Source organism: Sminthopsis crassicaudata, chromosome 3, assembly GCF_048593235.1.
Source record: "Sminthopsis crassicaudata isolate SCR6 chromosome 3, ASM4859323v1, whole genome shotgun sequence".
NCBI lineage: Eukaryota > Metazoa > Chordata > Mammalia > Dasyuromorphia > Dasyuridae > Sminthopsis > Sminthopsis crassicaudata.
In genome coordinates this window covers 62,730,271-62,756,568 of record NC_133619.1, presented here as the reverse complement: position 1 = coordinate 62,756,568, position 26,298 = coordinate 62,730,271, and the positions used below count along the sequence as shown (strand labels likewise).

Here is a 26,298-nt window from a genome sequence, read left to right as displayed (position 1 = left end):
ATTGATGGCAAGGTGGGGAGGGGTGCTTCTACCTCTCCTACCATTTTAAGTCTGATGTAAACATCCTCCTTCCTTCCTTCCTTCCTTCCTTCCTTCCTTCCTTCCTTCCTTCCTTCCTTCTTTCCTTCCTTCCTTCCTTCCTTCCTTCCTTCCTTCCTTCCTTCCTTCCTTCCTTCCTTCCTTCCTTCCTTCCTTCCTTCCTTCCTTCCTTCCTTCCTTCCTTCCTTCCTTCCTTCCTTCCTTCCTTCCTTCCTTCCTTCCTTCCCTCCCTCCTTCCCCTTCCTACCACTCACAATCTAACTGCCTTGAACATCTTTCATAAAGGCTGCTTCCTGGCGGTTGTGATGGTTGGGGTGTGTTCTTCATTCATTCCTTTATCATCTCTGTATACAAAATACTGAGGCAGCTATAGAGATAATTAGAATATGATCTAGTAGAAGGGAAAAATACACAGAATAGAGAAGGTGGTATTTCTAGGGACCATGAAGCTGGAAAGGACCATAGGAATCAACTAGTTTAACTGCTTCATTTTACAGAGAAGGAAACTGAAGCCTTGAGAAATGACTTAACCAGAATCAAGAGGAATTAAGTAGCAGAGACAAGATTTGTTCTCAGGACTGACTCTGACTCCAGTTTTAGAGCTCCTTGCACTGCACCCACTAATGAGAGTGGCAGTTGATTAGTCAACAGACTATAATAAGTACAAAATGCTATTTCAGATCTGAGTTAGGAAAAATCGATTCTAAATGGGAGGGATCAGGAAGGCTTCTTGGAGGAGGTGGAATTTGAGCTGGGCTTTGAAAGGATGACTAGGATTTCAACAGGTGAGGATTTGGGGTGGGGGTGACATTCCAGGCAGAGAGAACAGTGCCTTGTTTAGCCTTCAGAACTCAGGAGGAGGCTAACCTGGCAAGTGCTTGGAAGCCACGAGGTGGGTGGGGAGGGGTGGGTGGAGAGGAGGAGGGGGAGAAGCCAAAGCTGCCTGAGTCACTTGGTTAGAATGTCTCTTGGGAGTGGGGATCAGGAAGCTGGAGAAGGAGCCTGAGACGTAGTGTCTCAAGTAGCCACCAGAGGTCGCTGAGCCTGCTCCCATACTCTGGCAATCCTCCGAGTGTCCGTCGAATAAAGATGCTGGACAGCACTGGCCAGCTCCTCCTTTCCATGTTCCTCAGTGACAATAGGTGTTGGGAACAGGGGCCCCTCCCTAAGGGAGAACTATATCTTTTTTGGGAGGGGAGTATCTGGTGCAGTGGAGTTCTGGGTTTCTATTCAGTCCCTGGGTGGGAGGTGGGATTTGGAGTAAGTTCTTTGACCACTTACTACCTGTTTGAGCTGGTTCAAGTAGCTACCCTCTTGGAACCTCAGTTTTCTCATCTGTAAAATGGACCAGATATCTTTTGATGTTCCTCCCAGGGGTACCTAGGTCCTATTCTGTATTCCCACAAAGCTGAGCGTATTGAGAATACTTCTTGGTTCCCAGCTCCTTTTCCTGTATTTTCTCGGCTATTCTCCTCTGCTGTCTGCCTTCTTCATCTTAACACAGATATGGAGGATAGGGATCATTGGAATTCATTTCATAGGATCATAATAGTTGAAGTGGAAAGGAACTGTAGAATTAATCTAGGCCTCATTTTACAGAATGGGAAACTGAGGCCAAGGGATGAGTGCCTAGCCTAAAATAGTACAGTGCTCAAATCCGACTTTTCCGACTCCAGCTTATGCTTTTGCCAATGCCTACTAAGGCAGCTACTTGGTGTAGTGGACAGAGTGTGGCTCATGGGGAGTCGGAAAGAACTGTGTGATCCTGGGCGAGTCTCCACTGCTGCCTGCCTCAGTTTCCTCAGCTGTAAAATGGTGATAATAATACAGCGCGTACTTTTTGGGGTTATTGGGAAGATTAAGCAAGATAATATCTGTAAATCACTTAAACGACTTTTGTTGTTCACTGGGTTCTTCATGACCCCATTTGAGGTTTTCTTAGCGAAGATACTGGAATGCTTTGCTGTTTCCTTCTCCAGATCACCTTATAGATGAGGAAACTGAGGCAAATAGCATTAAGTGCTTTGTCCAGGGTCACACAGCTAGTAAATGTCTGAGTTCAGATTTGAACTCAGAAACATGTCTTTTTGATTCCAGATCTCCTGCTGTATGCACTACGGTGCCATCTAGTGGCCCACAGTAGTCACACATACTAGGTGCTTATTAAATGCTTACTCCCTTCCCCTTCCATGCACTCCATTGGGATGAAAATATGTTCTTCTAACTCCTTAGTTAGAGTATCATGCTACTATTACTACTTCTGGCTTCTCCACTTCCTACATCGGTTCTTCTTCTTCTTGCCTATCACTATTATCATTATTACTAGGAAATTTCAGGGTCCATTCAGTCCTTTTAACTTCAGAAGGCCCTTCAGATGGGGAGGGGACTACAGAATTATACCCTTTTTCCTTTTGTACCAATCCTTCTACCAAGTAGCAAAAGGCTGACATGTGAGCAAGGTACAAGACATGAGTCCTTCTGACTACTGCTAGCTCCAGGTCCTGGCTGGTATGGGTTGGGTGGGGACAAGCTGCCAACAGGTGCATCTGGCAGAGGGCCATGAGGAAGCTGGATGCAGGCCCAGCATAGCTGGGGCAGGCTCTTGGGCTGGCCAAATGGGCCGTGGTCTGGTGAAGGGAGTAAGAGGATTAATCCTTGGGCCTTCAAGTTCAAGCACCCATTTTGTACAAAACATAGTGTCTCCCTTGTTATTCTTCACTTTCCATCCATTCCATCCATTCCATATAACCACTCTGTTGTCTAGGACCATGATATATTCCAAGGAGATGTAGGGGAAAACTAGCTTTTTATAAAGGCTTCTTTTGAGCTTGTAGATTTTCTAACTTAGTCTCTGAATTTTGGAGTTGGGTGGGACAGAACAATGGGGGGGGGTAAAGAACATGGGGTCCCAGAACATAGAATCATTGCATTTAGAGCTGGAAGAGACCTGGTTTAGACCCATTGAGTCTAGTTCATTTATTTTACAGATGAGGAAACTGAGACCCAAGTTTTAAGTGACCTGTCCCAGCTTCCATAGGTTGTAAGTAGCAAGACTGAGTTTTGAAGGGAGGCCCTTGGATTCTAAAACCATTGGTGTTTCCGCTGTATTTGGGAAGCCTAAGACAGTCTGGCAGGTGGATTGCTGAAATCTGTCCGGGCTATCAGAGTATGTCGGGGAGTGGGGATTTTGCAGGTTCCTGAAGCGAGGTGGTACTTTCTTGGGGTGGAGAGCAGAGGCTTTCTTCCTGAGGAGCCAGGGCCGCTTCTATCTCCAGGGGAGGTGCCCATTTGTGTCAGGGTCCTGAGCCCACAAGGAGAGAAAAAACAGACACAGCTGCTGGAGAATGAGAGGGGTGGCTAAATCCGGCAGTCCCTCCCCTCCCCTCCCCCTTGCTCCTCTCTCCGGGACTCTGGCTGCATATGGTTTCAGCAGGCACCACCACTGCTGCCGTCACCTTCCTCAGCCAGCTGCCTTCTTGAAGCCCAGACACTGCCCTGGCCCCCCTTCTCCCTCCCCCCACAGGGCTGGCTCTCTGTACAGAATCTCAGTGGGGCCCAGGCTAGCCTAGGCTGGGTTGGGCTCTCTCTCCCAGGGGAGCAGGGACAGGGGTGGGCAGCTCGCCTCCTTGCAGACCACTCTGGACCAGGCACAAGGGGGCATAAGCAGAGGCTCAAGGCGGCAGAACACAGGACGGAGTCTGTGTGCTCCCTGGGTGAGTTGGGGTGCAACAGGGCTCGGTGACTAGAAGGCAGGGCCAGAAAGGACTTGGGGGGGGATGGGGAGGGAGGTAAAGAGGAGGGGCTAGAGGGAGCTGGTAGCGACTGATTCCTGTCTCTATTTGGCAGTCGGAGCAGAGCCAAGCAGGGCCAGCCTGGGCCTTAGGCCAGCCACTGGGGAGGGCCTCTAAGCTTGGGTCCCCTATAGGGACACCCCCTCCCCAAGCCGGCTTTCCTTTGCTCCCAGGCTGACCTCCATCCCTTCATCCACTAACTTGGAAGATCACTTCCTAGCCCCCTCATTGCTCTGGGGTCTGTTTCCCCAGCAGGTGCCTCGGGGATAGGAAGCTGAGTGGGGAAAGGAGCAGCAGGACAAGGAATACAGGCTCACAGTAGCCTTGGCAGGGCACTCTGAATTGGGAGGGGGATGTCTAGAGTGTGCAGACCCCTTGTAGGTCTGGAACCCGGCTTTTCCATTTAGCAGCCTCATCCAAAGAGGGTCTTGGGGAGGTGATAGCCGGGGAAATGAAAGGAGCCTCTTATTCTAGTGTTTTTTATAACTACTCTGGGTCCCTGGAGAACAGGCTCAGGAGACTGGGAGTTGACATTTTGGCCCCCTTTGCTTTCCTGCAGTTTCCGGCTTCTTGCCCTGGACCCAGCCCCTTCACTGAGAAGCCTGTTGAGTCAGTGGCCAGGCTTTTCAATTTCCTTCAAGTTCAGAGAGTCCTTAGTCCCCTAAATCTCTTACTCTAGCTCTTAATGGTGGCCTCCCGGGCTCCTGAGCTTGGTTATAGAATTAGAGATGGAAAGAACCCGAGAGGCATCTATTCCAGCTCTTCTCACTTGAAACATGAGGAAGCTGAGGGCCAGGAAGCTGAAGTGTTTAGCCCCAGATTTAAGTGACCAGGCACTTGGCTTGTTGGTTATAAGGTGTGTGTATGTGAGGGGAAGGGGACTTCCCTATTCCTTCAGGCTGGGTGGTCCTGGGCAACTAAGATTCCCTTATCCCCAATCCCAGAGTCTGATCTCTTCTTATAGATTCTACATGTTTTCTCTTTCCTTTCTTCCCTGCCTTCCATGGATTCAAACCTCTCTTCCATTTTCTATCCTTCTCCCTTCTCATTTTCTCCAGGAGGGGCCACGTCCCCTTTCAGCAGCCCCATCACATCAGATGAAGAGTATTTGAGCCCTCCTGAGGAGTTCCCAGAACCAGAAGAGGCCTGGCACCGAACTTCTGCCATGAAGCTCAGCCCCAGCCAGACTCAAAGTACCCCAGACACCAGCTCCAGGGCTCCCCCCATCTTCAAGGTTAGCTCTTTTGTAGTTCAGCTCAGCCGGGAGCTCTCCTCGGTGAATGGCCAAGGACCCTTTCGTCCTGTATCCTGTGCCCATCCTTTCACCCCTACTTCTTGGCAAAGATGCAGAGATAAGGGGCCCCCTGCTCTCTCCTATGCCTCTGCCCATGGATCTTGGTCCATAAAGATTTGCTTCTTCCCTGATGCTGATTCCCAGCCAAAGCACAGAGTTGTTCTTAGTCAGATATTGGTATTCTCTCTCCTTCATTTCCTTCCCTCCCTGTCTCACTCTCACCACAGTTATAGACTTTCCCTGGGTGTAGAACAATGGCCCATCCTGTACTTTGCTCCTGACCTGCAGGCCCTGGTCATCCTTACCTCAAGTCCTCCCTTTTAGGTTTCACTCATGGACCAGTCAGTAAGGGAGGGCCAGGATGTGACCATGAGCATCCGAGTGCAGGGGGAGCCCAAACCTGTTGTCTCCTGGTAAGTACCGGAGGTTCTGGTTTTCTATTAACTTCTTATTAACGCTTGTAACCCTTTCACACAGTCATTCTGGAGATGTTAAGGATGGCGGAGGTAGACCCTTCTGTAACTCATCATGGACCTGCAGAGGGTCCCCATAATCTCTCCCACCATCCTCAGAGAATTGGGATGATAAATCACTCATCCATCAAGAGGAGGGAGGTCAGAACAAGAACTTGTTTAGGAATTACAAGAAATTCGGATTTCCTCCAAAGGGCTTAGATATAGCCCTTCCTTAGGAGAGATAAAGATGGACAATGTAAGGGGTAGCATTCTATCTTATATTTATTCATGTCTTACAGTCGTATTGTTGGGCATACAGCAGGTATTTAATAAATGTTCATAGAAATATTTCTGCTTCCTCTAACACCCATTTGGAAGAGGAGTGGTTAGCCTCCCAGTTTCATGTAGTAGTTGATCATGTCCAATTCTCTGCTCCAGCTCGTCCCCCCCCAAACTTGTCTTGCTGGCTTTCCCATCACTGCTACCACCACCACCACCTCCTCCAGCAGGGAGGAAACAAGATCCTCACTTCCTCTCTTCATTTGGCAGTGTTTTTCAGGACCCCTTTCTGAATTTTTCCTTTGTCAGTGACTTGTCCATGAACTTTTCCCCATCCCTCCCACTTAATGGAATTTTGTTTTTTTTCTAATTACTCGTAAAGATAGTTTCAACATTTGCTTTATTATGATTTTGATTTCTAATTTTTTCTCTCTCCCCTTTCCTCTCCCCAAGATAGCAAGCAATCTGATATAGATTATACATATACAATCCTATCAAACATATTTTCACATTAGCATGAGCTTATTTTAAAAAAAAAAATTGAGGCAGCTGGGTGCTGTGTTGAATGGAGGCCTGAGTTCAAATCCAGCTTCAGATACTTACTCGCTATGTAAACCTAGACAAGTCACTTGCCTCCAAAAATAACTTGGATAGTTATTTCAATAGAATTGATTTCTTTTGTAATCCTTTGTGTTTTATTTTATTTATTTTAAAACTGTTACTCAGAGAAGGGATCTTCCATAGACTCCACCAAACTGAGAGAAGTCGTCTCAGACAGTCTTAAAGCCAGAAGGGACATTAACAGCCATCTTGTCAACCTCCTCATTTTACAGATGAGGAAACTGAGGCCTAAAAAAGGTTAAATGTCTTGCTTTTGGTCACACAGTTAGTAAGTGCCTGAGGCTGGATTTGAACTCAGATCTTCTTCATTCCAAATCTAGCATTCCCATGTTGCTTCTTCTCTAACCTTCTCATTTTCTTAGTAATGAGGCAGATTTCATTTTAAAATTTCCCCACCTTAACCTAGACTTTGTGCCACCCTACACCTTGTTCTGTGCATACTATAGGTGCTTAATGTTTGTAGAAGCATTTCTATTTCCTCTGTAGCCTGTTTCTGCAGTCAGATGGTGATTTTGTGAGTTATCATGGCCAAATAAATTTATCACCTAATGGTGGGGAGTCTCCCCCAATGTAGCAAAGCCAGTCCTAGTGTGCTAGATGTCTCTTAGTGCCATCTTGGAAGCCTCTTCATTGAGATGGAACTCTCCTTGCCACAATGAATCAATAGCAGAGTGGGGCTTCAACAATAAGATTTCTTATTAAATAAATTCAATAAAAATTAACAAATAAATTCATTAAGAATTCATGCTTAAGGGCCAGATCCACCCCCCACCCACTCCATTATCTCATTGGATTCTCCCAGCAACCTTGTGATTTCAGTAGAATAAATATTAGTATCCTGATGTTTTAACATCAGAGATTTAACAAGAGAAGGAGACAGGTTCCACTAAGTTAAATGATTGCCTAAAGTTTCACAGCTGCTCAGTGGCAAAGTCGGAGCGTGAATTCAGGGTTTTTTGTTTTTTTAATTCAATTTTATTTTATTTTCAGGTCCCCATTCTCTTCCTCCTACTTATCCCTCCCACCTCCTCCCAAGCAAGAAAAATATATATAGACAAGCAAAATAAATGCCCACTTTGATCGTGCAGAGAGATAGACCATAAAAGTGATATATAGACGCACGTGTCTGTAAATATATGTACCTATATACATAGAATTAGTATATACATGTAACACACGCATGTATAGGTAGCTATATAAGTATGTAAACACCATATATACATGCCTATATGTAGATGGAATACATGTGTGTATAAGCATACAATCTATATAGACTCATGCATGCATGTATATACAAAACATATACACATGCATAGAGATATATACATGTATCACAAAAGTACTCATGAATAGAGATAGATATGATACTTGTAACATGCTTGTATATGTAGCTATAGGTATAAGTCACTATATAGGTATATAAACACAAGACATTTATATCTATATGTAGATGTACATATAACTCATGCATATATGCATAAGTATAATACATATATTATTATGTATATTATATTATTATATGCTATATGTATTATAAAATATGTAGATATACACATGGAGTGATGGAGACATAATATATGCATTATGTATGTAAATATGTGCATTTATGTCTCTATCGCTCCATGTTTATATACATATATTATGTATATGTATGTGTATGTATAATATATCTACATGTGTTATGTATATATTGCTCCGTGTATATCTACATGTTCCCATAATGCTTGCATACACAAAGCGTGCTATACATCATCTATGTGGGTATCTCACTATCTCTACTTCTGTTTGCATTGTGAGTCCCTCACTGTCTCTCTCCAGAAATGGGTAGAACAACATGCTTTATCACGTCTTCTGGAATTGTTATGGGGAACCCAAGTCTTTTGAAATCAAACCTAGAGCTTTTCCAAGATGTCACAACGACTCTAAGAGAAATATAAAGACCCGGTCCCTTCCTCCCAGAAGCTTACAATCTTTTTTTAGGAAAATGAAGCAAATCCCCTAAAAAATAAGCCCATTCATGTCCCATGTTCCTGGTAGACGTGTAAGGAGTTCAGAGGAAGAAGTCGGGGTGGGTTGGAGACCTCTTGTCTCCTTGCGCAGGAGTTGGAGTGGTGGGCTTGTGTGTGTGTGCGTGGGGACCCCCACCCCATCATAGGGACATTGAATGGCCCTGTCTATCAATGAGCATTAAGTGCTGTCAGGGCACCATGGACAGCTCTGCACAGGTGAGAAGGCGCCCCTTGAGCATCTCGTGAATGTGTGCCAGGGAGACGGTTCGGGGCCGTTCCCTCTGTGGATCTTCAGGTGGAGGACCCCCAGTGGGAAGGGGGGGGACCCCAGACCCCTGACTGAGGGTCTCATTCCCCCTGGCAGGCTCCGTAATCGCCAGCCTGTGCGCCCGGACCAAAGACGCTTTGCAGAGGAGGCAGAAGGCGGCTTGTGTCGGCTCCGGATCCTGGCCGCGGAACGCGGAGATGCCGGCTTCTACACCTGCAAGGCAGTGAATGAATATGGCACCCGGCAGTGTGAGGCCAGACTGGAGGTCAGAGGTAATCCTGCATGCTCTTCCCTTCATGGTCACAGGGGCTTGTGCCCAGACCCAGTAGGGCCCACCAGAGTGAGAGGACTGGCCAGAACTGGGGAACCCCGTGACCCAACATCTCCCTTGACTCGGCGTCCCTCATTCCTCCTTGTCTTAGAGAATGCTAGAGCTGGGGGTCCCCCACCTTGTCGGAAGTGGCGGGAGAAGTGGCTTGTCCGAGATGACCTAGGGAATCAGTGACCGAGCAGGGACCGGAAGCCAGATCTTTTGCCTCAGAGTCCGATGCTCTTTCTCCTACATCATGTCTCAGATTCTGCCCCCTGATCTGTGCTGGCCTGTTCCCTGAGTTTCCTGCCCGGTACCCTTCCTTCTGCCCCCCATGACTTCATGCCCCTCCTGGCCTTTCTCTTCCTCTCCCTGCATCCCTATTTCCTAACTCTCCTCTTTCCTCCATCCCCACAATCCCCTTTTCCTTTCTTCTCCCTCTCACTTTTCCCATCCCACCCCATTTTTCCTACTGATTCTGTAGCGTTTTGCAGAAATTGTCCTTGCGGTATATTGTATCGGGGATTGGACCCGTTCGGAATGACTCTGGGGGGGGTGGATCTCAGGGTCCCAGGAGGCCTGGGTCTGCTCTGTCCGCTGCTCCTGGGCTCTTGGACCGGGGACGGCAGAGTAGGTCACTGAGGGATTAGTGTTGAGTGCCCGGCAGGGGTGGTGGAAGTGACCTTATGGCCCGTCTTGGAGCTCTGACCTCAGGACGTGGTACCTGGGCTTTAGGAGTGATGGCAGCGAGCTGGCTGGAGTTGCTGGTCCTCCTGCACTCGGCCTGATGCTTGAATCTTTACCTCACAGTGAGGAGATCCCCTCCTCTGCCTTCCCCTGTTCCTTAATGAGTGAGCTCAGGGCCCTGCCTCCTGGCTCCTGCGAGCCTGGCTCTCTTGTTCCCCTGGCTGCCTTGGCCCCCCGGGATACCCATGGTAGCACAGGGACAGGAGCTTCCAATGAAGGGGCTGCTTCACCAGATGCGTCTTTCTTTGGTTTTTCCGCCCTGGGTCACCCGCTCTAACGGTCCCTCTTCCCGGGCGGGCCGTGCCCCAGACCCGAGCCCCATCCCTAGTTGCCCTGGCTGTGCCCCAGTCTCTGCCACGCTTTTCTGTATTAACCTGTGTTTGGTGCTTTTCTCCTTTCTTGGCCCCAGCCCTCCCAGGGCCATTCCCTAACATTGATGGAGAGCCGGCCTCCCCGGCCTCCCCTAAGCAGGCCCTTTGAGGCTGGAGGCCAGAAGGCCTCTGAGGGCAGAGCTGTCTCATGGCTCTTCCCGCTGGGTGCCCTTCCCAGCCAGGCCCCCTAGGCAGCCCCTCAGGTGTGCGGGCGTGCTCGTGTGTGTGTGAGTGTGCGTGTGCCAGACTAACCTGCCGCTTGCTGACTGCGGTTTTTGTCTGTACACAGGCGAGTGAGCTCAGGGGGCGCCTGCCCTCCCCGCTGCCCTTCGTGCCACACGCCTCTGGCTCAGGCACCGCTCGGACCTCGCTGTGTCTCACTGCCTCCTGCCCACAGACCCCACCGGCGAGCCGGCCCGGACCCCGGCCTCCCGGCCTCCCCACCCTGTGTGGTGCCCGGGCCTGCCCCGGGCTCAGCGGAGCTCCCCCCTTCCCTCCCCAAGCGGACGTATGGACGGGCGGGCACCGAAGCCCCAGTTGGACCGTTGGAGGGTGGGGAGTGGGGTCAAGTTGGGGTGCTGAAGCCCCCCTCCCCCTGCTGTGGGAACACCCAGCGCACGGGCTGCTGTTGCTGCTGCTGTGGCCGCAGCTTTGGGACTCTGTCCACCTGTCAGGGCTCACTGTCTCTCTGTTGGTCTCTGTCTGTCGTACCATTGGGGTGGGTGGCTCAGAGAACGTCCTTCCTGGGCAGAATGGGGGGGGTAGGATGTGGGGGTCCCTGCTGGTCGGCCCCCAGGACCATTCTAGGAAAAAGCACAGTTAGGGATGGGAGGGGGCATGTGGAGGGACACCGGGGACCAAGGTCTCTGCCGCTACTCCCCTCCTCCTCCCACTTCAGGGTCCGGAGGGAGATGGGGACGACGGCCATCCCAGAAGTGGTTTCCAAATGGCACAAAACTTTTTCATTTCCCTAAGTGACCAAAAGCCAAATGCCTCTCCAGCCCTGGGACCCTGGGGTAGCACAGCTGAGGCTGAGGACGGAGCGTGGGCGCCTTGCGGGCTCGGGCCTCTCTGGTCTGCAGGCTGGACTGGGGGGGCCTGGCCCTGCCCTCTGCCCAGCAAGGACAAGCTCTGCCTCAGGACCATGGTGGGCAGGGGGCAACCCTGGGCATTTGAAGTGGGAAGGGGCGTGGAGCATTTGGGAACGCCTGGTCCTGAGCTCTAATAAAGTCCGGTTTGTATCCAGCTGGTGTGGCTGTCTGTGTCGTGCCGCCGCCGCCCAATCCCACTCCCCACCTCCTTCCTCCCCTTCCTCCCCTCCCCTGCGTTTCCCTCACCGAGGCCCAGCCTAGGTCAGCCCCCCGTAGGACCACCGCCTTTCCTGGAGCCTTTCCGACCTGCTCTGCCAGCACCAGGCCCTGTGGCTTCCTCCTGCCTGGGTCCTGGCCCCCCCCCCCTTTCCCTTTCTTTAGGGACCAAATTGCATCTCTCTCTCTTTCTCTCTGTTACTTGTCTGTCTGTCTGTCTGCGTCTCTCTGCACCCCTCCCCACTCTGTGTGTCTCTGCTCTCTGTGTCCCCTCCCTCCCCTCTCCCGCCTCTGCCCCCCAGCGCACCCTGAAAGTCGGTCCTTGGCGGTGGTGGCCCCCCTGCAGGACGTGAACGTGGGGGCCGGGGAGATGGCGCTCTTTGAGTGCCTGATCACGGGCCCTACGGACGTGGAGGTAGACTGGCTGTGTCGGGGCCGGCTGCTGCAGCCTGCCCTCCTCAAGTGTAAGATGCATTTTGATGGGAGGAAGTCCAAGCTGCTGCTCACATCTGTGCACGAAGATGATAGCGGCATCTATACCTGCAAGCTTAGCACAGCCAAAGGTACGCCTTCCTCCCTGGGGCGGGGCACGGTGGGCATGGACCTGTCCTTCTCCCCCCAGAGACAGTGCTTCCGGGGTTAATTAGGCCCTAACTGGAGAAGGCGATGAGAGTGGACAGACAGACAAGGGTAGGGACGCCCAGCTGGAGTATAGAAGCGAGGGGCTTGAGATCTGGGCGGTCCGGGGCAGGGGAACCAGCTCAGGAACTGCTGGGACTGTGGGTCCATATCTCAGAACAGACCATCCTGGGTGGGGCAGGATGGGAAACTCTCCCACCATATAGACACATGTTCCAGGGGTCAATAAAGTGCTTCCAACTCCTTCCTAGCAGCTCTTCTCTAACACCAGTCTTTCCTGTGCCTCCTGTCAGGCTCAGCTTATCCCCGCTGCATTCCTCATCCAGGAAAACGAATGTAATCTCTTTATAGAAGTATTCCAGATTTTTAAATTTTATTTAATTTACTTACTTAATAAAATAAATAATTTTAATGTTTAATTAGTAACTATTATTAAACAACACTAATTAATATAAATTGTTAATAAAATATTTTCTATTTTGTCTGTGGATCAATTAAATCCAACAAACATTTATCAAATTAGTTGAATCAAGTACTCTGATAATATCACATTTCCCTCAGTTATGTGTAAAACAATTTTTAACATTTGTTTTTAAAACTTTGAGTTCCAAATTCTCTCTCATCCTCACCTCTCATATTGCAAAGTTATGCAAAGCTTTGCCCAAAGCATTGTTAGGACTGAAGGGAAACCATCCTGGCCTCCAGGAGCTTCTGTTCTTTTGGAAGCCACGGCTCACATGTAACTTAGCGTGAGAAGAGAGAGAGCACTAATAACCTGGAGCATGGGACGAAGAAAGCCTCATGGAGAAGATAGCGCTTGAGCAAAGCTTGAAGGAGGCTGAGAGTCCCAAGAGGGGAGCAGAAGAGAAGTGGATCTCAGAGGCTGGAGGGGGACGGCCAGTGTGGGGACACAGCAAGCTAGTGTGGCTTCAATGGAGACTGTAAAGGAGAGTGAGCTGGAAAAACAGGCTGGAGAGCTGACTTCCACATTAAAAAAATTAGAGATAGCTAGCGGTGCACTGGAAAGTGTTGGATTGGGAGCCAGAAAGACCTGAGTTCAAATAGTGCCACAGACACTCTGGGAAATCTTAACTCAGTCTTTCAGTCTCAGTTTAAACTTCTGTAAAATGGGATTAATAATGATATTGATCTTATGGAGTTTCTGTGAGGTTCAAGTGAGGTAACATATACAAAGTGCTTTGAAAACCTGAAATTAATGTATAAAAGCCATCATTATTGTAAGAACCAGATGTGAAGGACTTGAGTTATTAAGCTGAAGAATTTGAATTTTACTTTAGAAGTAAAAGGGAGCCATAGAAAGTTTTTGAGCAGGAGAGTGATGATATATGAGACCCGTGCTTTAGGAAGATTGTTTTGATAGCCATGCGAAGAATAGATTGGAGAGGGGAGATACTAAAGGGAGAAGTCAATTAAGAGACTATTTCAGGGGCAGCCAGGTGGTGCAGTGGATAGAGCACCAGCCCTGAAATCAGGAGGACCTGAGTTCAAATCTGGTCTCAGACACTTAAAAGTCCTAGCCATATGACCCTGGACAAGTCACTTAACTTCAAGTGCCTCAGGGGGAAAAAAGAGATTATTGCAGTATCCTTGTGGGAAGTTGTAAGGGCTTGAACTGGTGTATTGTCCAGATGGAAAGAGAGATGTGAAAGTAAGATTCATAACTAATTCAATATGTTGTCTTGGGGAGGAGGGTTGTAAGGAAGAGAGGAAGAAAAATTTAGAAGACAAAGTTTTACAAAAATGAATGTTGAAAACTACCTTTACATATATTTGGGAAAAATTAAATACTATTTAAAAGGATAAGTAATTCAATATGGTGAGGGGATGCTAAGAAAAAGGGAAGAATCAAGTTTTGAATTCAGGTGACTAGAAGGGTAATGACAGAAATAGGGGACTTGTGAAGAGGATTTAGTGGGGAGAAATAAGGAGTTCTGTTGTAGATGTGTTTAGCTTCATTTGCCCATGGAATTGTTTAGCTGCTGGCTAATGATGTAGGAGTAGTGTCCATTAGAAATTAGGATTGGGAAATTGGGAAATCTCTTCATGAAGATGGCCATTGAACCTATGGGAACTAATGGGGTCACCAAGAAAAAGTATGGAAAGAGAAGAGATCCTTGGAGAATACTCATGTTTGAGGGACACTGATTTCCCTCTTAGAGTGATATAGTTTTAAAAATAGGCACAAAAGGCCATTTTTTGTCTCATTTTTTCCTTACCTAGTCTTAAATCACTGAATGGGTGTTGCTTCAGTCAAACTGGGACCTGTTAAATGGCTCAGCTTAAAAAGGCCCAGGTCTCACATTGCATCCAGGGCCATCTACAATTGTCCTTATCTACATTTTGTATCAGGACCTAAATGGCTCTGGAGGGGAAAGTGAGGCAGGTGACCCAGCACAGCCCTCCCCTTCAATTCAATTCACTTGCATGTCATGTGTCACCTTCCTGGTGTCATGGTCCCTTTCCAGAACGAAGGGCAAACAACAACTAAGGAATAGCCATCATATAGATGGATGGCAAACCGAAAGAGAGCAGTCTCACAAAAGCTAAGGGAGGAGGAGAAGTATCCGGAAAAAGGGTTAGCAATGTCAGTGAGGGCAACAAAAATAACAATAACTAGCATTTATATATTTTTAAAAATTTTCAAAGCACTTTAGTTATGTTATCTCATTTGACCTTCACAAAAACCCTGTGACACAGGTTGCCATTATCTCTACAGATGAAGAAACTGAGGCAGACAGTATTTAAGTGACTTTTCCAGGGTCACTCAGCTAGTAGTGTCTGAGAGTGGAATTAAACTCAGGTCTACCTGACTCTGAGTCATCCATTCTATCCACTGCATCACTTAGCTGCCTGCCAAAAGGAGAAAGTATGATGAGAAGGCTATTGGATTTAGCAATTAAGAAGTCATTAATAACCTTGGAATGAGTATTTTCAGCTGAATATTGGATTCAAAAGCCAGATTACATATGGCTGAGAAGTATGTGGGAGGTGAAGAAATAGATGCAACAAATATAAATGATTTTTTGGGCAATGAACAGACAGGGGGGACAAAGAAAGAGACAGAGAGACAGAGAGAGAGAGACAAAAAGAGGAAGGGAGGGAAGGGAGGGAGGGAGAGAGAGACAGACAGACAGACAGAGACAGAGACATGAGGAGACACACACAGAGAGAGACAAAGATAGAGACAGACAAAGACTAAAAAACACAGAGACAGAGACAGAAAGACAGTTGGAGACAAAGAGGAAGGGAAGAGAGAGACAGAGAGACAGAGAGAGAGACAGAGAGAGAGACAGAGAGAGAGAAAGAGAGAGAGAGACAGAGACAGAGACAGAGAGAGAGAGAAAGAGAGAGAGAGAGAGAGAGAGAGAGAGACAGACAGAGACAGAGAGAGAGAGAAGAGAGAGAGAGAGAGAGACAGAGACAGAGAGAGAGAGAAAGAGAGAGAGAGAGACAGACAGAGACAGAGAGAGAGAGAAAGAGAGAGAGAGAGAGAGAGAGACAGAGAAAGAGAGAGAGAGACAGAGACAGAGACAGAAAGAGAGAGAGAGAGAGAGAGAGAGAGAGAGAGAGACAGAGACAGAGAGAGAGAGAGACAGAGAGAGAGACAGAGACAGAGAGAAAGAGAGAGAGAGAGAGAGAGAGAGAGAGAGAGACAGAGACAGAGAGAGAGAGAGACAGAGAGAGAGACAGAGACAGAGAGAAAGAGAGAGAGAGAGAGAGAGACAGAGACAGAGAGAGAGAGAGACAGAGAGAGAGAGACAGAGAGAGAGACAGAGAGAGAGAGAGAGAGAGAGAGAGAGAGAGAGAGAGAGAGAGAGACAGAGAGAGAGAGAGAGAGAGAGAGAGAGAGAGAGAGAGAGAGAGAGAGACAAGAGGGAGGAAGGGAAATGAGAGACAGAAAGGCAGAAAGAGGCAAACACACAGAGGGAGACAAAGACAGAGAGAGAGGGAGAGAAAGATAAAGACACAGACTGACAGGTAGACAGAGACTGAGAGATAGAGGCAGACAGAGAGGGATGGAGGGAGGAAAGGAAGGAGAGAGAGAGAGAGAGAGAGAGAGAGAGAGAGAGAGAGAGAGAGAGAGAGAGAGAGAGAGAGAGAGAGAGAATGAGAATGAATGATTGATGGAACAAGCTCCTGGAGGAGACAGAAAGGGATAGGACCAAGAGTTAAAGTAGAGGGGATTGACCTTGGGAAGAAGTAGGGTCACAAGAGAGAAAATGGGGGACATTGTAGAGAGCTTTTGAAGTATGGAATTGGAGGGGAAAGGGCAGTTCATGATGGATGGCCTTGATTTTCCCTGTCAAGTTGAAGGCATGATTTTCTGCTGAGAGGAAGGATGGAGGGAACAGTAGAGGGGAGTAGAGGAGAGAAGTTTTGAAATCGCCTTCTCAGGAAGTTGGAGACAGTCAGCCAAGGAAGAACGGCAAGACTGGCCCGCACCAGAGAGCGATGAGCCTGGTGTGTGTACTAGATAGCAATAGTATTGTTAAGTGACTTTTTCTTGATTGAATTGACTTCCCAAGGTCTCCCTGTGGCTGAGCTAGGTTGTGCTCAAGGCTCCCTGTCCCTGTCCCTATTCTTTCCTCATAATAGCCAACCTCTGCTTGGTACTTTGTCCAGCATGTTCCTCCCTTCCGTTCCCCCAAACCAGATGAGCTGACCTGCAGTGCCCGGCTGACAGTCCGGCCCTCCCTGGCCCCATTGTTCACGAGGATGTTGGAGGATGTGGAAGTGTTGGAGGGCCGTGGAGCTCGGTTTGATTGCAAGATCAGTGGCTTGCCACCCCCCACCATCACCTGGACTCATTTTGGTAACGTGCTTTAGTAAGATTCTTTGGGCAGCCGCTGGGGGATGGACTAGAGAGATATCACCACTCCCCTGCTCACAAATCTTCTGTGACTCTCTAGTGCCCTTCGTGGTCTGGCGCCAATCTGCTTTTCCAATCTTATTTTAAATTTTTTAAATCTTTAAAATTTAAATCTTTTAAAATTTTCCCCATGCTCTTCCTTCCCCAACCTCACTGAGACCAGAACCTAACTGAAGATCTTCAGCCCTTATTCTCTAAGGGTGATAGTGCAGGACAGGGAACTTCCCCCACCCCCCATTTCCCTCTTGCCTCACCTGGTTCCTTCCCCTGGATTACTCTTCTTGGGCATTTATTCCACCCGTATCATTTTACTCTGCTTGCCTCCTTACTGTGTCCCCTACGACCTTCCAATTCTGACCCCTCCTTCTTTGCCCAAGCTCCCTCTGTTGTTCCTCTTCCTCTTCGCTCCTTTTCTGCCTTCCTCCTTTGGTCTCCTCATTCCACCCCCTCCACTCCTCAGGTAACCCCGTGGAGGAAAATGAGAATGTGAGACTGCGGCATGAGGGGGGCCTCCATTCCCTACTCATAGCCCACGTGGGCACTGAGGATGAAGGTCTGTACGAAGTCAGCGCCTCCAACATTCATGGCCAGGCCAACTGCTCTGCCCAGCTCTACGTAGAAGAACCTCGCTCATCCACCTCAGGGCCCAGGTATTTCCTGGGGGACTTCTGGGGAAGGGGAAGGATGGCGTCTGGGGATACCACCCACCTCCCACCTGCTTTAGCTGGAGTGCCCCCCTTTAAAGGTGAAGGAAATACACTGGGACAAGGAGGGTGGCTAACTTCCAAGAGCCCATGTGTGAAGTGGGCAAGGAGGGGAGCTAACTCCCAGGAGCCCGTGTGTGTGAGGTGGTGGTCTTCCATTTTGGCGGGCAGGGTAAAGTCCTTCAGTTTTCCTGAGCAGTCACATCACTGGTTATAGCTCCAAGCTGGAGAAGATGCCTTCCATCCCTGAGGAACCTGAGCAGGGAGAACTGGAGCGGTTGTCCATGCCAGATTTCCTCAGGCCTCTAATGGACCTGGAAGTGGGGCTGGCCAAGGAGGCAGTGCTGGAGTGCCAGGTGGCTGGACTTCCCTACCCCACCATCAGCTGGTTCCACAATGGTCAGCGCATCCAGAGTTCGGACGATCGACGAATGACACAGTGTAGGTGTCTGGTGTTCAGATGAGGAGGCAGGGAGGGCCTTTGAGTGAGGGTGGGAAATGGGAGGGGAGCAGATGAAGGAGGGACAGGTGTGAGCCATGTCCATTTTTCTTCTTACTTGGAGGTACTCTAACAACTTCTCCTTGTCCTGTTTGCCTACTTCAGCCAGACCCTTTGCTTGGCCAGAGTCAAGATCCAGAAGAGTAAAGAGAAGGATCTTAAATAGCCAGAGAGCAGGAAAAATGAGGATGGACCCCCCCCCATAGTCTACCTTCCCAGCTACATGCTGGCTCTCTGTTTCAGCTGTTCCACAACCTACAATCTACTCCTTAAAAATTTTATATATATATATATATATATATGTATGTATATATATGTATATATACATATATATACATATTCAAATATGTATGGATAATTTTTCAACACTGATCTTTGCAAAACCTTTTGTTCCAAATTTTCTCCCCATTCCCCCCACCCCCTCCCCTGATGGCAAGTAATCCAATATATGTTAAACATAGTAAAATATATGGTAAATCTAATATATGTATACATATTTATGCAATTACTTTGCTGCACAAGAAAAATCAGATATGATCTACTCTTCTAGCATCACCTTGTCATCGATTCTACTGCTTCATACCGCCATAGGCAAGAATACCACCTTTCCTTGTGTTTACTTCTGATATATCTGATATATGTCTGATATATATGCCCCCTGATCTTGTCTGTGACTCTGGCCCTGAATTTCCATCTCGTATGTCTATCTCTGATTTTTAGGAGAGGAAAGAAGGTCCTAGATAAGGGAGATGTTCTGGTAGGGGCAGCTCACAAGTGCAGTATCTCCCTCTTCCATCAATAAATTGTGGGGTTTTCAGCTTAGATAAATTCACCTGTCATATGGAGTGGTGCAAAGAGCTTAGGTAGGGGAATGGTGGGATCTTAGACTGGAGCAGCAAGAAGGTGCTCAGGAGTGGGGGCCTTTGTGCGCCAGGCCTGGAGTCCGAATTTTGTCCCGCAGGCCATTTGAGAGTCATCAGAAGTTTCTGAATCTGTGGTTGTAAGTGCAGAGCTGTGTAATATTTATAAAAGTTATTGCATTTTCTAATAGTCTAGAGTGGGTTGGATTTGAGAGGAGGAAGACTGAAAGCAGAGGGAAGAGTTAGGAGAACAGGAATAGCACTAGACTTGGGAGTCCATAATATCTGAGGGGCTAGCCATAGGGTCTTGGGTCTCAGTTTTCTCATTTGTAAAATGAGAGATTTGAATAAAATCATCTTTAAGGTCTTTCAAGCTCTGACATTTTGTAATTCTGTAATACTAGGCTATTTTGGTTCAGATATGAGAGGCTATGGGTTTGAACTAGGGTCATGGCTGTGGTGAAAATATAAAGGAAAAGGTGTAAGAGACATTTTAGAATAAGAATCAAAGAGATTTAGTGATTTATGGTATAGGGTGAGAGTGAGGGGGGGAAATCAAGAATGACTCCAAGCTTGATGACAGGGAGACTGGAGGTACAAAGAGAAATAGAGAAATTGTTGTTTAACTGGGCACATGACAATGTTTTTTGGTTTTTTAAGTCTTTTGATTTCCTTTTATCTTATTTTGTATTTAAGTTTTAAATTAATAAATATGTTAAAAAAGAAATTGAAGGGAGTGGGACTAGGTTTTTTTTTTAGGGGGGAGTGAAACATAGTAGAAAGATGATCTTTTTAAGTTTTAGACAAATTTAATTTGAAGTGAAGGGGCATCCAAGATTGTCAGCAGAAATTTTTGACTAAAGGCTAGGAGATAACCTGTGTGATCTTGGGGACTTTGGACGAAGCACATCTTCCTGAACTTTGATCTCCTCATCTGTAAAATGATGTAGTTTGATTAGATGATCTATAAGATCCCTTCCAAGTGACAAATCTTTAAGAATCAAAAGTAGACTTGGGAAATCAGCCTTGAGCTGGCTAGACCGGAGGTCTGACCCAAAACAACCATTCTTCCATTCTCGCCATCCCTCTCCTTTCTCTTTGGAGACAGGGATGACGCCAGTAAGTCCACAACCTTGTCTCTGGGTCTCCTCAAGCCTCTTTGTTACTGGGTTTCAGATCAATGCTGAACTTTGGGACTTCAGTCTTTGTAGGGTCTTTCGAGCTCCCGCCTTGTGTTTGTTTTTGTGTTCCTTTCCCTCCCCAGACAGGGATGTACATCGACTGGTGTTCCCAATGGTGGGGCCACAGCATGCTGGGGTCTACAAGAGTGTCATCGCTAACAAGTTGGGCAAGGCTGCCTGTTACGCCCACCTCTATGTCACAGGTGAGGACCCCCTTCCTGACAGTCCCTTCCCAGTCTGAGACCTCAGCATCCCTAGTTCAGAAAGGGCTGCCCTGAAATACAGTTGGACATTTGTTTAGAAACTTCCTGTGGCACTCTTTTTACATCAGAGAGTATGGGGGTTGTGGGGGGAAACTATTGATATTTTCACTTCAAGATCAAACGATCAATATACAGGTGCTCATGGCCAAATAAGTTTGGCTTGCCCTGGATTACACTGGAATTTTTTTCTTTTAAATAGTATTTTAGTTTTTCTAATTACATGCATCAACAATTTTTAACACTCATTTTTTCATAAAAAGTTGAGTTGCAAAATTTCTTCCTCCCTCCTTCCCTTCCATCTTCCTTAAGACAGTAAGCAATTTGATATAGGTTATAAATGTGCAATCATGTACAACATTTCCATATTAGTTATGTTGTGAAAGAAGAAACAGAACAAAAGGGAAAAAACACACACCCAAAAATAAAGAAAGTGAAAATAGTGTGCTCCAAACTGCTAGTTCCTTCTTTGGATGTGGATAGCATTTTCCATCATGAGTGTATTGGAATTATCTTGGATCATTGCATTGCTGAGAAGAGCTAAATCAATCCTAGTAGATCATTGCACGATGTTGCAGATACTGTGTACAATGTTCTCCTGGTTCTGCTCATTTCACTTTGCATGAATTCATGTATTAGTCAGGGTTTCTTGACTTTTATTCATGGACTCTTTTGGCAAGTTGGTGAAAGTTATGATTCCCTTATCAGAATAATAAGTTTTTTAAAAAATTCATAATAGAAAGAAATGCTAAATTTTAGTTAGAGGCTATTGAAAATAAAGATGTATTTTTTTCATCCAGACTCATGGATCCCTCCTGAAATCTATCCACAGATTGCTTGGGGGCTAGGAAATGGACTCTTAAGTTAAGATATCTTTGTCTAGAGACAGAAAACTTGCATTCAAGTCTTGTCTCTGATACCGTGTGGCCATGGGCAAATTACATAATCTGTTGCTTCATAAAATTTTTCCATTTAAAATTCCTTTTCTCCTCAAAACTTTTCACATGACCCTGGGTATATAAGCATATAAGACAAGCATACAAATCAAATATTTACTGATAATAAGTCATAACTTCATGACCCCTACATTCAGTTGCACAATCCCTTGTGGAGTTGAGATCCACAGTTTAAGAAACTCTGCTTTAAGCTACATGTATAAACACATGCTCCAGGGAATACATGTGACCTAAAATACCCCTAAACAACATTAAAATGTAACTGGGAAAAATTTAACAAAATAAGTAAAAATATAGCAAAACATAAATAATATCACTTTTTTGAATATTTTATTTCCCCCCAATTACATGTAAAAGCAATTTAAAATATTTGGTTTTTTTAAATTTTTCATTCTAAATTCTCTCTCTTCTTCCCTGAGATGGTAAGCAATTTGATATAGGTTATACATGTGCAATCATGCAAAACATATAATATTGCATTTTAACACCAAGTCCATGTTCAGCCTGCAAAGATTCTTATGTATAATTTATGGCCCCAATTTCTCTTTGAGCAACTCTCTAAGTCATAGTTGCTAAGGGTTGAATCCCGTATTTGTAGGAGGAATTACCTGGATTCATTGGTCAGAGGACCAGTTTAGCTCAGGTTAGAGATGCTTATCACTGAGTTGGTGACAGAAAGTGGCCAGGCTTTCTGGGAAATAATACAGAGTGCAATGAACAGGACCAGAAGAATAATTTTATATAATCACAATCACATTGACAATAACAGACAACTTTGAAAGATTTCAGAGCTCACCAGAATTTCAATGCATCATCAGCCATGAATTCAGAGCACCAGTGATGAAGTCTGGTAGCCACCTCCTGACACAGGGGCAACAGACTCAGGATGCAGAATGAGACATAAGCTTTGGGGCAGGGCCAATGTAGGAATTTGTGCATATTTATTTCAAAGGTTTTCTTTTTTCTTTGAGGGTAGGGTGGGAAGGAGAAAAAAATACATGTTTTGTTAATTGTAAAAAATTACATTTAGAAATTGAAAAACTAAGTCAGACTACAGGAAATTGAATGATAAAAGTTTTTAGCTACAGAAATTCACACTGTCTAGTAAGGCAGGATGATAGAAGAAGGAGAAAGGGGGGAAGAAGGAGAAGAAGGAGAAGGAGGAGGAGGAAGAGGAGAAGAAGGAGGAGGAGAAGGAGGAGGAGGAGGAGGAGGAGGAGGAGGAGGAGGAGGAGGAGAAGAAGAAGAAGAAGAAGAAGAAGAAGAAGAAGAAGAAGAAGAAGAAGAAGAAGAAGAAGAAGAAGAAGAAGAAGAAGAAGAAGAAGAAGAAGAAGAAGAAGAAGAAGAAGAAGAAGAAGAAGAAGAAGAAGAAGAAGAAGAAGAGAAAGAGAAGATGGTGATGGGTGATGGTGATAATGCTGCTGCTGCTGATGATGATAATGATAATGATGATGATAACATGGTGATAAGTGATGTCCCTTTCCTGGGATTTTCTCATGGGCACTTGAGTAGCCCTTGTGGTTCTGGCATTCCTTCCTGGAAGATGTGGGATCCACCCCCACCTCACCAGAATTTCTTCTCGTTATGGCTTTCAGATCTAGTTCCTGGTCCTCCCGATGGGCCCCCACAAATTGTGACTGTGACTGGGAGAATGGTTATGCTCAAATGGAACCCTCCTAGAAGTGTTGACATGGCTATTGGTGAGTCCGGAGTGCAGAGAAACATGGGGAGTACAGGTGGACATGAATTGTGGGGAGTACAGGTGGGCATGAATTGCCAGGGGAGCATGGAGGCTTAAGGAAACCCACAACTAAACCTACAACTAAATGGAGTGAGAACAGATGGGAGAAAGGCTCCTGGAAAGGAGAACAGGGAGGAAGGTTTGGATAGGTGAGACTGCAGCCCTCCTCCCATTCCCTGGTCCCTTCCCTCCCTTTCCTACATCATCTGTGAGCTGTCACTGGGAGTTAGGACTTAAGAGTCAGATATTTCACTGTGTCCAGCTGTGTCTGCTGACTACTGATCTGGCCCTTGGGCTGGGAACACAGAATATGCAGGTCTGCAAATGGGGACTGTCTGGGGCTGTGCTCCTGCTCCATGCCTCAGTTTTTCTACTTGAAGAAGCATCAATGGCTGTGTTCACAGGTATCATATGCTGTAATAGAAATAGAACTCGATGGGGAACCAGAAGATCTATGTTCAAATGTTGACCAACTCTAGGCAAATCATTTATTTGTTTTCTTATTTGTAAATGAGGGGCTTGGACTAAATGAGTCCCTTCTAGCTCTAATGCTCTAGCAGGAGTCCCTGTTTTCCAGGGAAGGGAAGTCCTAGCCTTAGTGTTGGAGGCTTGAGTGTGAGCAGGAAAACCTTGCTACAAAAAAATGTTCCCTACCTGCTTTCCTTCTGTTAGATCCCAACACTCTGACTTACACAGTCCAGCATCAAGTGGTAGGTTCAGGCCAGTGGACAGCTCTGGCCACTGGCCTAAGGGAGCCAAGCTGGGCTGCCATGGGACTGCGCAAAGGGGCGGAACACATCTTTCGAGTCCTCAGCACCACAGTCAAGAGCAGCAGCAAGCCTTCCCCAGCCTCCGAACCTGTGAAGCTGCTGGAACGGGGTAGGTGGACAACTGGATGGTGGTCCTGGGATACTCGTGCCTCCAGTGAAGCGAGCCAGAGTAGGAGTAGTGATGAGAACCTGCTGGGGATGGTGCTGAGTGATAGAGAGAGAAATGATCCGAGGTGGGATTGGAAGGAAACCCAGTATACTAAGACAGGGCTGGGCAGAGGGTGGGGACAAACCAGGAATTCAAGGAGGAAAGGAGATGAGTTTTTCCCACCCTACCAAAAACTGGGCACTAGAACCTCCAGCTTCTGAGCTTCTGCGAGACATCAAAGAATTTTCATTTAATTGTACCCTTCTCATCTTGTTGTGTCCTCTGTTTCCTGTTTCTCTAGCACCTGCCTAAACCTGCAGGCTACTCTTAGTTCTCCTAAATTCTCTTGGCTCTAGGGTAGAAACAACCTATTTCCTTCCCCTTTGTTCATCTGAGTATTTCTGTGCATATGCCCATCTGGTATTGCCAGTGGGTGTAGTAAACCGGTGAATATTTCCCTGGTGGAAGGCAATGGAACCATATATGACTCAGCCAAAGTAGGTAGAGCTTTGCAGATATGGCCACTGGGAGGACTAGCTCTGAAAACTGATGAGAAGAGACCCAGGAGGGGTGCTTGCCTTGAAAGGCAAAATTGAGTCTTTCACACACACACACACACACAAAAAAAAGCTTTACCAAAACTCAAGGGAGAAAAGAGCAAAGAAAACATTGATATGATATAAAATTGATGAGCTATTGAACTTGAGAATCTTATCCTAAATAAGGAATTTTTAAACTGGGGTCCCTGAATTTTTTAATTTTGATAATTGCATTTCAATAGAATTGGTTTTCCTTTTAATTTTGTATATTTTGTTTTATGCATTTAAAATATGATTCTTTTTTAAAATTAAATTTAAAAAATATGCTTTAGAAAATTGCTCCATAGATTTCACCAGATTATCCAAAGTGTCTATGACCTAGAAAAGGTTAAGAACTTTTGTCCTATACTATACTAGAGGCTGAGCTTCAACTTTTGTAAGCTTGTGCAAAACTCCAAACTTCTCAATTTCTCCATCTATAAAATGGGCTTAATACTTGTTATTGGAAGGAAAGCACTTTAAAATAGTCTGAAGTGGGGCAGCCAGGTGGCACAATGGATAGAGCATCAGCTCTGAAGTCAGGAGGACCTGACTTCCTAGCTGTGTGACCCTGGGCAAGTCACTTAACCCCAATTGCCTCAGCAAATAATAATAATAAAAATAAAATAAAATAATCTGAAGTGCCTTATAAATGAGTTATTATTAATAATAAGTTTGCCTTAATCTGGCTATAAAGGCTGGCCTAAGCTTCATGGCTGACTAGCTACCTCCTTTCCTTCATCTACCATCTCTCCTTTCCACCTGTGATCTCACCATTTTGCCTTCGGGGAAAAAAAAATTTGCTATTACTATACATCAGCCTTCCAGCTCATTGCAGGTTCCCTCAGCATCTCAAGGCTGGCACCCCCCTGGGTCTACTTCCATCAGTTTTCAGAGACAGGCCTCCCAGTGGCCATATCTGCAAAGTGCTGCCTAATTTGACTGAGTCATAGTTCCATTGCCTTCCACCAGGGAAATATTTATCAGCTTCTAACACCCATGGACAATCATGTGCATGTACAATTTGTCCAGTGAAGGGTCTTTCTTTATAGGAGTGTGGCCCTATAGGCCGGACTGAAGGGCTGGGGCCAGACCCAGTGGGGAGGTAGAGAGAGAAGGCACCCGACAGGGAGTCGGGGGGCTTCAGTTAGAGTCTGCTCCCTGCCTCTGAGCTCCTCAGGCATGAACCAGATGCATTCTCAGCTCCCTTCCTTAGCTTTCTGTGTTTCTATGATGGATTCTTTTCTCTGCTTGTGTAGCTCTGGAGGACCTCCTCCCTCCTCACCCCATTTATTCTCCTGGTTCTTTAGGCCCTGTCCTGGAAGAAGCCCCTGTTGTGCTGGACAAGCCAGACGTGGTATATGTGGTAGAGGGGCAGCCGGTCAGTGTCACTGTTACCTTCAATCACGTGGAAGCCCAAGTTATCTGGAGGAGGTGCTCTTAACTACCGGCTCTACCCTGCCTTACCCAGCGCATTCTCACCTTCCCTTAGCCCCACCAATTAGTCTCCACCTTACCCAGCTATGCTCCCTACACCTGCCCCTCTCCCTCAAGGGAGAAAAAAACCCAAAGAAAACATT

General features: G+C 46.6%; 1 protein-coding gene across 14 annotated transcripts in view; it reads left to right on the top strand.

The window, feature by feature from the left end:
• SPEG (striated muscle enriched protein kinase) overlaps positions 1-26,298 on the top strand; it is an 80,742-nt gene that overhangs the window by 32,136 nt on the left and 22,308 nt on the right. For 10 of the 14 annotated variants that reach the window (XM_074298658.1, XM_074298656.1, XM_074298657.1 and 7 more), the window contains 11 exons: positions 4,889-5,064; positions 5,449-5,537; positions 8,853-9,028; positions 11,794-12,054; positions 16,806-16,964; positions 17,482-17,671; positions 17,943-18,166; positions 20,349-20,468; positions 23,077-23,181; positions 23,895-24,101; positions 26,029-26,152. In XM_074298658.1, the coding sequence (XP_074154759.1) occupies positions 4,889-5,064; positions 5,449-5,537; positions 8,853-9,028; positions 11,794-12,054; positions 16,806-16,964; positions 17,482-17,671; positions 17,943-18,166; positions 20,349-20,468; positions 23,077-23,181; positions 23,895-24,101; positions 26,029-26,152 (1,831 nt within the window). Of the gene's footprint in view, positions 1-3,624; positions 3,753-4,888; positions 5,065-5,448; positions 5,538-8,852; positions 9,029-9,178; positions 10,440-10,473; positions 11,431-11,793; positions 12,055-16,805; positions 16,965-17,481; positions 17,672-17,942; positions 18,167-20,348; positions 20,469-23,076; positions 23,182-23,894; positions 24,102-26,028; positions 26,153-26,298 lie in introns of those variants that run through there. The other 4 variants (XM_074298665.1, XM_074298659.1, XM_074298670.1 and 1 more) reach the window with 4 other exon arrangements.